Source organism: Poromitra crassiceps, assembly GCF_964638095.1.
Source record: "Poromitra crassiceps genome assembly, chromosome: 6".
In the NCBI taxonomy this organism is placed as follows: Eukaryota; Metazoa; Chordata; class Actinopteri; order Beryciformes; family Melamphaidae; genus Poromitra; species Poromitra crassiceps.
In genome coordinates, this window is record NC_139627.1 from 46,222,862 (window position 1) to 46,236,095 (window position 13,234).

Here is a 13,234-nt window from a genome sequence, read left to right on the forward strand (position 1 = left end):
TCTCTTGTACTACTGTATACCTCTATCATCTGAGTGGTACTGTAGGCTACTCATTTCCTCACTACTCTCAACTCACTTTTCTTTACTTTGTCCTCCTTCAGACCCCCCACAGCCACCACCTGTCATTAAGGAGAAGGTTCTCCTTGACCAGCAGCACTGTAGAAGACAGTGCTGTGCAGTGGGTCAGTGCTGACCCAGACAGACTGGAACCTCAGTCTGGGTCAAGAGGAGCCAGAGCCTCCACGGATTCAAGAGGAACAGGAGGAACTGTGCAGCAAGAGGGAGAGCAGCCTTTGCGAGGCTGATATCTTTAGGTTGACTCCCGTTTGTGATGGAAGTGACCACAGTGAACATCAGTGTCTGCAGATCAGATCCTTACCAAACTGAGAGTGTAGCAGAGAAAGAGCCTCTAGCCCAGTGGTTTTCAAACATTTTGTGGCCAAGGCACACCAAGACACACCTGTATTCGTATACATGCAAAACAGGCTGTATTTGTGTACAGGCTTTATTTACTAACAAGCATATTTACCAAAATAATTCAAAAATTAATTGTAACACTTCTGTGTTTCGTGAAAAAAGAAATGTGAAAACAATTCAAGAAAATAATTGAATATTGAAAATACATTGAATTTTACAATTGAAAGACATTCAATCTGACAATGGAAATGCATTAACATGGATGATGAACACAATGTGCAAAAATCATCCAAAAAACTTCCATCCAAAAATGTTGTCTCCAAAGCTTCCAATACCTGGGTAAGAGAAGAAAATCCATCATTAGTGGATACATCTATACATCTAATCTCCCTAATGAAGGCAGGGCTGGTCTGCATTATTACCATGCGGCCCGGGCCCAGGCTGTTACATGGTTTTAGGTCTGGCTTATTTACATGGTTTTAGACCAGGCTGTTATGTAGTTTTAGACCAGGCTGTTACGTGGTTTTAGACCAGGCTGGTACGTGGTTTTAGACCAGGCTGTTATGTGGTTTTAGGTCTGGCTGGTACATGGTTTTAGACCAGGCTGTTATGTAGTTTTAGACCAGGCTGTTATGTGGTTTTAGACCAGGCTGTTACTGTATGTGGTTTTAGGTCTGGCTGTTACATGGTTTTAGACCAGGCTGTTACTGTATGTGGTTTTAGGTCTGGCTGTTACATGGTTTTAGACCAGGCTGTTACTGTATGTGGTTTTAGGTCTGGCTGTTACATGGTTTTAGACCAGGCTGTTACATGGTTTTAGACCAGGCTGTTACATGGCTTTAGACCAGGCTGTTATGTGGTTTTAGACCAGGCTGTTACATGGTTTTAGACCAGGCTGTTATGTGGTTTTAGACCAGGCTGTTACATGGTTTTAGACCAGGCTGTTATGTGGTTTTAGGTCTGGCTGTTACATGGTTTTAGACCAGGCTGTTACATGCTTTTATGTGGTTTTAGGTCTGGCTGTTACATGGTTTTAGACCAGGCTGTTACATGGTTTTAGACCTGACTGGTATGTGGTTTTAGGTCTGGCTGTTAGTGTTACATGGTTTTACATCTGGCTGTTACGTGGTTTTAGTTCTGGCTGTGACGTGGTTTTAGACCCTGGTGTGCATGTGCACACACAGACAAGTATTCATGTACACTTGAACAGAGGAAGAGAGGGACAGAATGTAAACTATATATGACAAAGAACAGCTTCAGACAAACACTCATATTTTATTATTATTATTTGTATTATTATTATTTTCTCACCTGCAGGACTGCTGGAGTTGGCAGGTCATGATGAACCTGAAGAAAACACAAAATACAAGATCCAAGGTACATACTTTAACAAACTCCTAGGAGGTTAATCAGATCCACCTCAAACTTCTGCACAATGCGCAGCATATAAAATACCTTAATGGTGAATTATAATAATGAAGTATTAATGTTTTGAGTGTTCGTCGACTGGTGTGGCCATTCAGGTGCTGAATTTCCATGTTTTGCCACAAAGCATTTGTAACTCCACACACTATGCATGGTCAAGTCTGCCCCAAACTTCACATGAGTCCTGGCCTGAAGACATCTACGTGCCAATATTCAGTTAGAATCATAACACCACGTAACTGGCAACAGGAAATGACATGTTTAACATGAAAGTTATCAAATTATCCGGCAGTTATCTCATTATCAGGCCATGTCCACGGAGACGGAACCAATCTTTTTTTCCCCCCGTTTAAGAAAGGTTTTCCATAAACACGGAATCGTTTCAAGAAATGTGTGTATCCACATGAAACCACTGAATACCACTGAAACCGCTGTAGTATATATGCCAGGCCAGTAAGTGGCGCTGTAACGCTGCCACAAAGTACACCAAAAACAGAGAATAAGACAACCTCGTCAATAATGGCAACCACTCAACCACTAGGGGTGCACAGTCTATAATGTGTATCTCACTGTAGCGAGCACCTTAAACCCTTGGCTTTGCGGGGAGGTTTGCCATGTCGATGAATAAAATGATTAAACCTATACAGGCAAATGCAGAGCTGTTCAGCAGGGCTGATGGTCTCCCTGTAGCCTACAATATAGAACGTTAACTATCGGTAATGTTCCTGATATCATACACTTCCATGATCTTTAGACATATGTTGCAAACACATCCCAGCGTATTCGCTCCTGCACATCACAGCACAGGCTAAATGATGCAATATAAATATACATTATATAAACTCATGGCATAAATGTGTTTTTATTGAAAAAGTGACGTCAAGTAAGCTTGTCTTGTTGGAGTGGACACGAGCGGACATCACAGTGCAACCGTGTGGTCGTCAAACCTCTCACTTCACTATTCATGTTGTATTTGCGAGGGCTATATATATAGAGCATCCCGAGTATGTGTGTTACATTTCATTTCATTTCATTTTGTCCAATATTCAAATATTCCAGAATTGCATGTTGTATTAAAAATAAATAGCCTATTATTTCTATCTAACACGTTTAGCCTGATTTTGTTTGTGTCCTTGTAAAAACTTAGTCGCCGCTAAGCTTTCTGGGAGATATCCGATGAAGGGAGGGGAGGGGTGGATGGGAAGAGTCAGCTGTGGAGCCCTGAGGCTCAGTAGCTAGCGTTGCTGGCAGAGAGAGGTGGGGCTATGTCGTCATCGGTTTAGGAAAGATGCGTATGGGTTGTAAACACGGAAATGCAAGGGTGGCGTCTTCAGATTTGTTCACTCTGGGACCCGGTTTAAAAGATTAGCGCATTCTCCCAGAACGCTGGTTCCATCTGGACGAAACGTCCATACGAGAAAAAACTTTAGCGGATACACCTAACTTGTCTCCGTGTGGACATGGCCTCAGTCACTAGACTCACTACAACATCTTCTAAATAAAATACAGAGAGGTTCACCTCAGCCTGAGTTTGTGCTTTACCTTCACACACCACGCCAGCATCATCACTGTGGCTACAGTCATGTGATCCCAACCCCTCATGTCCGCACGCCCTCAGCATCGACTCAGATCCTGTACAGTTGACATTGTCCAGCCAGATGGGTCCGTCTCCCTGACCGAAGTGGGCTCTACCGGGGGCAGACACAGCCCTGCCACAGCCCACCTCCCTGCACACCACCTGGGCATCGGCCAGCCCCCACTGGTCATCACACACCGTCCCCCACTGGTTATCATGGTAGAACTCCACTCTGCCAGAGCAGGAGTCACTGGAGGAGCCACCGACCAGCCTGACCACTGGAGGAACTGAAATACAATAAAACATTATTATTAGTAGTAATTGTAGTAGTGTTTTGAATATGATCATATCACATGCAACTGCTTGTACTACTAGTACAATAGTAGTATTAATAGCTCATTATCAGAGCATAGTGTGGCAATAAAATCCATCAGGGTGTTTATAAGCAGTCATTGGTTAGGTTAACTGTCAATCATATAGCAGCCATCTTTAAGGCTGAACTCAACTGTCATTGGTTAGGCAAGATGTCAATCACCAGCCGTGTTTGAAGCAATTGGACAATAGAGAGGCGAAGTGAACGTCACTTCCTGCTTCAGCACTGTGCCAGAGATATTCTTCCGCAATTTATTTTCCCATAGACATTTTGTAAAATGCTTATAAGAATAGTTTTACTTGGTTAAACCAAAGGGTTCAGCTATATTTAGATTCGGGAGAGACCATAGAACATTTCACTTGGACCAAAACTTGAAAAAACAACATCGAAAAAATATTCTTTTTAAATCTGCAATTCTTTTTACGTTTTGGTCCGAGTGAAATGTTATGTGGTCTCTCCTGTTTCTATATCTGAACCGTTTTGTTTGAACAAGTAAAACAATTTTTATAAGCATTTTACAAAATGTCTATGGGAAAATAAATGGCGGATGAAAATCTCTGGTACAGTGCTGAAGCAGAAAGTCACGTTCACTTTGGCTCTCTACTCTCTCATTGGCATCTCAGTCACCTGCAAACCAGCATGTTAGCATCTCGAGCATTCCTCGTTAAAGTCAATTTGTGCTGCTACAGGTAGCTACACTTTAACTAATACAATGGTTTTTAAAGCGGGACTTACCCCCCCAGATTTCCTGCAAAACGGCTCTCCACTCGATCCGAAAACCCCGCAGGCAAGATGGCCGCCCACACTCCCCTCCTTACCTGGCAGAATTCCTCCCCCATAAACTCACATATCTTGGCCAATAAGTATGTAACATACAAAATAAAACAACACGTAATATCTTAATTTTATGTAGAATGCAGAGGACATGTAACTGTTTAGTTAAACTTGCATTCCAGGAATATTGTGCTCTAAAGATGACGTTAGTGGCTCGAGACTGTTTCGTCCTGAAACTCACATAGGTTGCGCCAGGCGTAACCTATGTGGGATTCGAAATAACGCATCTGAGATAGAAAACGTTATGAATATAGCCACGTTATAAACAACAAACTAACGCTGGTGATCCGTATGGAAACAGTGTTACTCGAAATGGTTAAAATTTTCTATCAATTTGGTCATTTAGTGGCGTTTTACTGCCATGTAACATAACTAACTAGCGGCTAACATTAGCCACAGTAGGCATTACCCATGGATGCATTGCTCTTAAAGGGCTTGCGCCGCGTGAACTACAGTAATAATCAATGGGGAAAAAAACTTTTTCACATGAGTGGGGCGCGTGCTAAACCCACCGTGACGTCATGATGTACCAAATATCGCATTCATTTGAGGGCACACAACACATAGAGGGAACTTATGCTGATACAAATGGTACAATAGTAACAGTTTGGTCTCAAATGTGGAAATTTTGACCAGAATTCTTCACACACCACCCCCAAAGTCATATATTTTGGTTAAAAGCTGAAAAAAAGTGTTTTGGGGGTAAGTTACACTTTATTGAGGAATGCTGGTATGGTGTTTTCGGGCTGTAAGTCCCCTTAAAGAAGTGAACGACTAACCTTCACACACCACACCAGCATCAAAACGGTGGTCACAAACGAATGATCCCAACCCCAACCCCCAATGTCTGCACTCCCTCAGCGTCGACTCAGATCCTGTACAGTTGACACCCATCAGCCAGATGGGTCCTTCTCCCCGACCGAAGTGGGCTCTACCTGGGGCCATCAGAGCCCTGCCACAGCCCAGCTCCCTGCAGACCACCTGGGCGTCGGGCAGCCCCCACTGGTATTCACACACCGTCCCCCACTGGTTATCATGGTAGAGCTCCACTCTGCCAGAGCAGGAGGCGTTGGAGCCAGAGCCATCGATCAGCCTGAGCACTGGAGGAACTGCAATAAAATAAAGTATTATTATTATTATCATTATTAGTCATTGTTGTAGTCTTTTAATATCATATCACATGCAGTTAATATAGTACGACTAGTACAGTAATACTAGTGTTTATAATAGCTGCAATAGTAGCTGCATAAGGGTTGTACTAGTACTAGAACAAAAGCTTTCTTCATATTAGCGTTACATATTAGTTGATGCTGCTATACCTACACGGGTTAACCAACTCAATAGACTACTTGCACAACTCCACTACTTCCTGAAATGAGTAGGGCATCTTGGTTTCCTGTCCTACACTATTGGATGAACTGATTAATGTCAGGTGTGCCTTACTGCTGCAGTCACAACAACAGTGATCAGGCACACCTGACATGAATCAGTTCATCCAATAGTGTAGGACAGGAAACCAAGATGCCCTACTCATTTCAGGAAGTAGTGGAGTTGTGCAAGTAGTCTATTGTTTTCTAGTGAGGAATGTTTTCAGTCCCATTAGAGAAACTTCCACCATAATGGAACTAGGACATGGTGTAGAAAAGCAACAGATGAGATTTCCAGAGATCTTGTCTGTTTACAGTAAAGGAGACTTCATCACCAGGTCATAATTACAACTGGGACAGAATTTAACTGCTTTCTGATTTTAAACCAGTTAGAAATGCTGTGGGGGCCAGCCTGTATGATAAATACTTCCATCCAGACATAGTGAATGTTGGGCCTCATATCTATCTGTCTCTGTATTAACTTTACAGTGAACTGAACTGACAAACAATTTGGTTAACCTGCCCCCCTCCACCCCCACCTGCTGAAGTGTTTTACCTTCACACACCACGCTAGCGTCCTCCCTGTGGGCACAGGTATGTAACCCCAACCCCTCATGTCTGCACTCCCTCAGCATCGACTCGGTTCCTGTACAGTTGACATTGTCCAGCCAGATGGGTCCTTTTCCCCAACCGAAGTGGGCTCGACCGGGGGCAGACAGAGCCCTGCCACAGCCCAGCTCCCTGCACACCACCTGGGCATCGTCCAGCCCCCACTGGTCATCACACACCGTCCCCCACTGGTTACCATGGTAAAACTCCACTCTGCCGGAGCAGGGGTTACTGGAGTAGCCATTAACCAGCCTGACCAGAGGACCAACTGCAATACAATAAGATTTTTTTTAATATATTTTTTTTTAGAAAAGATTCAACTTTCAAAATTTACAGTAAGTGTGCTTGGTGCCCTTACAATACCCTTGGCCTTAGAAGCATTTTGCTCCGTAAAACTGTAAAGCAATTGTACTTTGTCCAAATTATGTACAAATAGAATAACTTTTTTTTCTCACACACACACACACACACACACACACACACACACACACACACACACACACACACACACACACACACACACACACACTCCTTCAATTAAACAGACAAGTCCCATTGAGATCGAGATCTTGTTTCAAGAGAGACCTGTGTACACAAGAAAACAACACAACAAACAAATCCAATATATAATATATATATATATATATATATATACTGTATATATATATATAAATATATATTTGTTTGTTTGAATTTCTGTGTTCGGCCACAGCTATGCCGTTTTACATGCGATCGGGCTGAAACCTTCAGGGTGTTTAAAGGGTGACCTGACGGAGCTGGATTTTTCTCCTCCAAAAGTTTCAAAAGTGATGTCATAAGGGAGCGTGCAAACACACACACACACACACACACACACACACACACACACACACACACACACGAGGAGGCATTGTGACAAGACTGATCAGTGGTGTCATAGGGGGCACACATATACATTGATGATGTCATCAGTGATATCATAATGGGACACACACAAGGAGGCATTGTGACTACACACATACATTGATGATGTCATCAGTGATATCATAATGGGACACACACACACAAGGAGGCATTGTGACTGATGCAATAACATTTAGTGAGCAACACACACCCCTGCGTGTGCCAATAGGGCAGGCGAGGCCATGCAGCGGCCGAGCTATGGGCGAGGCCGCGCAGCCCGTAGCGGCCAAGAAAACCGGAGATGTGAGACCCATCCTGGTCAGGCTGCTCAATGCGACCATCACCAAGAGACCATTTGCATGCTTACATACAAGCATTTTCTTACATTGATTCAATCAAGTGACTGGTTCACCACTGTGGACTTGAAAGATGCTTACAATGTACTATAATTTGGCAACGCTCTGGCCCCTCGCACCAAGTGTGTAGATGCGTGCTGGAACCCCTGCACCTCTGGGGAATATGGGTCTTGAACTACGACACACTACAGGTGTATCTGTCGGGTCCCAGACAGGCGACTGTACTGAAGAAGGCGGTGTGACGGGTAAGGCGATGCAGGACAGTCATGCAGCTCATGCAGTCTCATGGCAGCGGTGCAATGGTTCCACTGGGGGTGCTCAACAAGAGATACCTGTTGGATGTCCGGGTCTTTCTCTTTCTCTGGGTCTGTGCTCAATACTGGTGGACGAGACCTGTGAGGAATTGTCCTGGGTGATGCTCTGCCCTATTAATCCGTTTTCTGTTGGATGTGGTGGGTCTTTCTAGAGTGCGGTGCTCAGTGCGGCACAAGCCTGGTGACAAATTGACCTGCTATGCCCGTGTCTCTTGTGTGGTTGCCGAGGGGACGCACCTCTGACGCAGCGTTTTGTGTTTTTTGGTCCTCTCAGGCTCCGTGTTAATTTCCGATTCACGAGATCTATGTGGAATTGACTTGGCTTACAAGACCAACTGCTATGTCTGTGTACCGATTCCTCCCTCCTTGCCACTTTTTATTTCGAATATTTGTTCCTCAAGATACATACACGATACATTAGCTGCTGCAGAAGCTATCATAAAACTTTACACGGTGGTAATATATAACGTTGCTGACCAAACAGGATGACTGCTTGCAGACAGATAAGACAAGCTCCTTAAAGGAACATTCCGCCGATTTTCAATGCGGAGTTATTTTGCACATAATCTCACACATGTTCAAAAGATTTAAACCGTTTTGCAGTCATTCATTTAGTTTGACAGTTATTGAGAGTTGATTTGAGTAAAGTTGATGTCATTTGTGCACATCACTGGTCCACAACTTTACTCAAATCAACTCTCAATACCTGTCAAACTAAATGAAAGTCTGCAAAACGGTTTGTAGTTTTTCGGATATGCGTGAGGTTATGTGCAAAATAAATTAGCATTGTTTTTCAGTGGATTGTCCCTTTAAACATGAAGAAAATGCATCAGCTTTAAAGCTGAACACTTCAAAAGTCGATAGTTTGAGAAACACAATAAGATTGGCAGTGCTTCGGTGTCTTATTGTGTATGTCACCTCCTGTGGGCTGTGATTTGTGAGTTCAAACCCCAGGTGCATCAAATCAGTTAAAGTGAAAATACATAATTACACAAAATAGTTAAAGTGTAGCTTTGTGACTGTATGAGTGTAAAAAAAAGTGTTGTACTTCTTTCAAATGAATATAACTTGCCCTGGTATCCGGGGCCCAGAGGAATCTGATTGGACGATGTCAGCGTGGATACTGGGACAGAAATTGAAAAAGAGTTACATTCCCATTCAATGTTATACTGTATACTGGTTTAAAGCTACACATTTGAATTACAATAGTATATCACTACAAAAAACATGAATGTATATTATTTTGAGTCCCGTTTCACTACACTGAATTATTGGAAGCAAGTAATGATGCCTCTTCGTGCTATCAGTGATTGGGCAACAGATGTGGAACGATCTCAGTTCTACCTTTACAGAGAAGGAAAATAATCACTCCGGTCAACAAGATGAGGTAAACAATATTCATGTATAAGCACCGCTGTCTTGTGGGCCGCTTCGACTTCACATCTGAAACACAAAGAGAAAGTGGCATTAGAAAACTGTAGAATATGACCCGTGTCCTGCAGGGAATTTGCATCTTTAAAGCAATTCAGTATTTTTTGCCAATTGATACTCCAGCTTTTTTTCCAGGGTCCGAGCAGAGTGCAATGTTTGGAGTAAATGGTGGATAGTCCAACAAAAAGTCCAGCGCGCTTCAGCCAAGTTTGGAATAAAAGGGTGTTGGGGCCGGTTGCACAAAGCACCTTAAGTTAAGATTTTCCCTTCGAGTCCGAGTTAAGGTGTCCATAACATAAAATCGGTTGCACAAAACATCCTTAAATCTTCTCCATAAGGTTAAACACTTTAAGGACATCTTAACTCTGACTCTCTAAGGAAATTCTTAACCTAAGGTGCTTTGTGCAACCGGCCCCTGGTGCTCAACAGTGAGGGACAGTAAACTTAGAAATAGGTTTGACCGGGGCACTTCACACAGACTACCCAAAGCAAGACACTGGAGCACTCTTTTCCGTCTGCACGTTTATTAGGGGCTGACTGATGTTTCGACAGGTATATCTCTCTTCTTCAGAGTCAAAAAGTTGGAATGATGGACAGTGTCAGCTGTCACTCACAGAACATGGAGGTGTTTTCTGGCAGGGTTGACAGCCAAAAGGTCGACACTAGCCAAAAAGCTTCTGACTGAAGGAAAATCAGCGCAGGGAAAGTGAACGTGAGAAGGCATTGCTGAAAAAGAGCATCTGGGATTTGTGTTTCCATTATAACATGGCTTCCCGCTTGAAGGTGTGTGTTTGCGTCCTTCAAAATAAATGCCTTCCAACTACACGTTTGTTATAGTTGAAAGCTGTTAATAGGAAGGACTAGCAGCAGGAAATGCTTTCATCAGATCTGCAGTAACGTGACACGGCCCCCCGACCGATGAGGAAACGATCAAATGAAACAATCTATGCTAGCAATCTAATGAAGCAACCTATCTGAAAGTACACACACAGGAGAGAAGCTAAACCTCAAACCACAGAGATTCAGTTAGAAGCTACAAAAGTACTGAGAGCTAAAAGACAGAGAGGCTTTTAAAAACTTCTTCCTCTCTGCTTCGTCCACTCCAGCACAGAGACGTGAGTTTTACATGTTATCGGCCGAGCTGCGTGCGATGCGCAGTGGGCGGCTGCAGGGCCGGCGAGGCTGCGAGCCCGCACAGCCTAAGAATCGAGCACGCTGATTAAGGTTTTTTACTGAAATCCTGTTCTCTTCAGGTAAAGTACACAAATTGTCCCAATTTTCTGCCTGTTTATATCACATTTTAAGTGTAGCACACTACACGTTTATAACACCTTATGGCATACTGTATTATCGACATGCTACAGTATCTGACTGTATCTAGTACTGTATCTATTAGGGATGTTCATCAATTATCGAAAATCGATAATTGATCGTTAAGGAATTGAATCGATCATGTGGAATTTTGATCGATTATTATTATTATTATTATTATAATAATAATATATATATATTTTTTTCAGACTAGGTTTGGGTGGAATTCGTTCCTCCTCACCCCACTCCATTGCACAGCCGACTAACGTGAGGTGGAGCTTCATATAGTCTCTAGTTTTCTGGCTGGGCACGGGCCTTTGTGCCAACAAAACTGTTTTAAACATGGGGAATTCACACCGGCATGCGCCAGGGGGACACAAACAAACACACCCAGCGGTCTGCGGACCTCAGTGAGGCTCAGGCCTGTTGATTTGACTCTTGTGCTGTCAGCTAAGCTGGAAGACGCAGATTGCCTTACATCATGTAACCTGACATGTAACATGTTTGTTTACCTGGCCACAGCGCTAGTGTCTGATATTCTTACTACACAGCGGCATCGCCATTATAGCTGGCCGAGAACGCGCAATGTTATTACCAGACCAGAGTAAATATATATATATATATATATATATTATTATTATTATTACGCTATCGATAATCGATAATTGATCGTTAATTTTCCCGATTTTCAATTATGGAAATTGTTCAAAATGAACATCCCTAGTATCTATAGTAGGCTACTTATGGATAGTGTGTTTTTTTAAACGGTCAAATTTATAGGCCAAAGATTTGGCTCAGCACCAGAATCATGTTTATCACCACTCTGATACACACATGACATACACATTGAAATGCTTTATCATGGGATGTAAATGATGTTGCAGTTGTTGTGCAGCAGCATTTGACTGAAAATGGCTTATTTATATGTTTCTAACCTACTGTAGGCCTGTATGTTATTTAGGCTATTTTACCCACATGGGATGATGGAAGGATTTACATCATGGCACTGACAGTGGTTATAGATGGGGACTTATTCACGACAATTTTAGGACTCATTTGAAACTTCTCACAATCCACCTTCGGTCCCATGCTCAGTCTTCGAAAAAGCAAACTTCAAACTCTGAGTTCATCGGGACCCAGAATTTGGTCACTGTGCTGTTTCTGTTGCTTCCCCACATAAAGCAAGCGTGTCCTTATCAACCCCCCTGCTCTATATCATTATCGGGGTCACAGGAATAATTCATTGTATTTATTTTCTCTGACCTCTGAACTACTCCCTCCCCTACCCCCTGCAACACCACCCCGGCAATCCCACCCCCTCCCCCCCTCCTCCTTTTCTTGTTTTTTATGTCTGTTAATTCCTTAAATACAACAACAAATGTTTATGTATTGTAAAATATTCAAGTGTGCCTTTATTACTCTTCAAACTTGTAATAATGTTATAAATCTTAATTTGAGTATTGACGGTGATACCCATCCATGTTTCTTGTATGTCCCTTTTATGTTATATGTTCATGAGGCCCGCAATGGAAATAAGCCTGAGGCTTTTTTGTGTTATCCTCGGTGATTGTCTGTCTCTGTATTTGTGCCCTGTTTTTGTTGACATTCACCAAATAAAATCAATCAATCAATCAAAACCTTTGACCTTTGTAATGTTGACGATCAAAGAATGTAAGCGCACTCTACCCTTGCACTCATGTTTTAGTGGCTCTGGATAAGTCTAAAATAACAGCTTGGATACCAGAGTGAGACTCGATCTATTCGCTTGGAAATGACACATATAAGCTCTACTTCAGGCACTCACCTTCAGTCTGTAAGTTGAAGAGGTCGCTCCTGCCAACCGACATTTCAAATAGTGGGTTGGTGCGGCCCTGTGGCGCGCGACACTCCGCCCTGTCCACCGACGTCTCCATGAGAACAGAGTGGCCCTCACCTCTTCTATCAGGAGCTCTTATAATGCTGCGTGGTGTAAGGGAAAACCAAAATCCTCTGGCGAGGAAGTATCTGATTTCAGACACAAACATTAAAAACAAATACAGTGTTTGTAGAATGGGGAAATTGGGCGACTGGTCACAGACCCGTTTTCCAGCTCGCCTCATCAAGTTCAGCGGCTTTTGACACTGGTGGAATGACACTGAATTACCACCACTGCCAGTGGTTTGGATGCAATTTTCCACATTTGAGAATAGTAAAGATTAGCCTAGTTAAAACCATCTTGATAACGTTATGTCAAGTCAAGTCAAGTTTATTTGTATAGCACATTTCATACACAGAGGCAATTCAAAGTGCTTCACATAAAATGGTTGACACAAGAAAATAAAATAATAAAAGAAGAGAAT

General features: G+C 42.8%; 1 protein-coding gene across 1 annotated transcript; it reads right to left on the reverse strand.

The window, feature by feature from the left end:
• Window positions 1-499: 499 nt before the first annotated feature.
• Window positions 500-12,812, reverse strand: LOC310778296 (scavenger receptor cysteine-rich domain-containing group B protein-like). Its single transcript, XM_083638682.1, has 8 exons — window positions 12,700-12,812; window positions 9,498-9,596; window positions 9,226-9,276; window positions 6,549-6,869; window positions 5,561-5,734; window positions 3,385-3,705; window positions 1,729-1,764; window positions 500-752 (listed from the first exon to the last, which is right to left on the reverse strand). The coding sequence occupies exons 1-7, from the start codon at window positions 12,806-12,808 to the stop codon at window positions 1,754-1,756; spliced, it is 1,086 nt and encodes a 361-aa protein (XP_083494808.1). The 5' UTR covers window positions 12,809-12,812; the 3' UTR covers window positions 500-752; window positions 1,729-1,753.
• Window positions 12,813-13,234: the final 422 nt, after the last annotated feature.

What these genes read in the sequence shown, in the direction of transcription:
- LOC310778296 (XM_083638682.1), bottom strand. Translation starts at nt 12,808, where the DNA reads ATGGAGACGTCGGTGGACAGGGCGGAGTGTCGCGCGCCACAGGGCCGC. An exon ending in TATTTTCCTTCTCTGTAAAG is followed by an intron (nt 9,277 to 9,497) that starts GTAGAACTGAGA and finishes TTTCTGTCCCAG; the next exon opens with TATCCACGCTGACATCGTCC. An exon ending in TCTGGGCCCCGGATACCAGG is followed by an intron (nt 6,870 to 9,225) that starts GCAAGTTATATT and finishes ATTGTATTGCAG; the next exon opens with TTGGTCCTCTGGTCAGGCTG.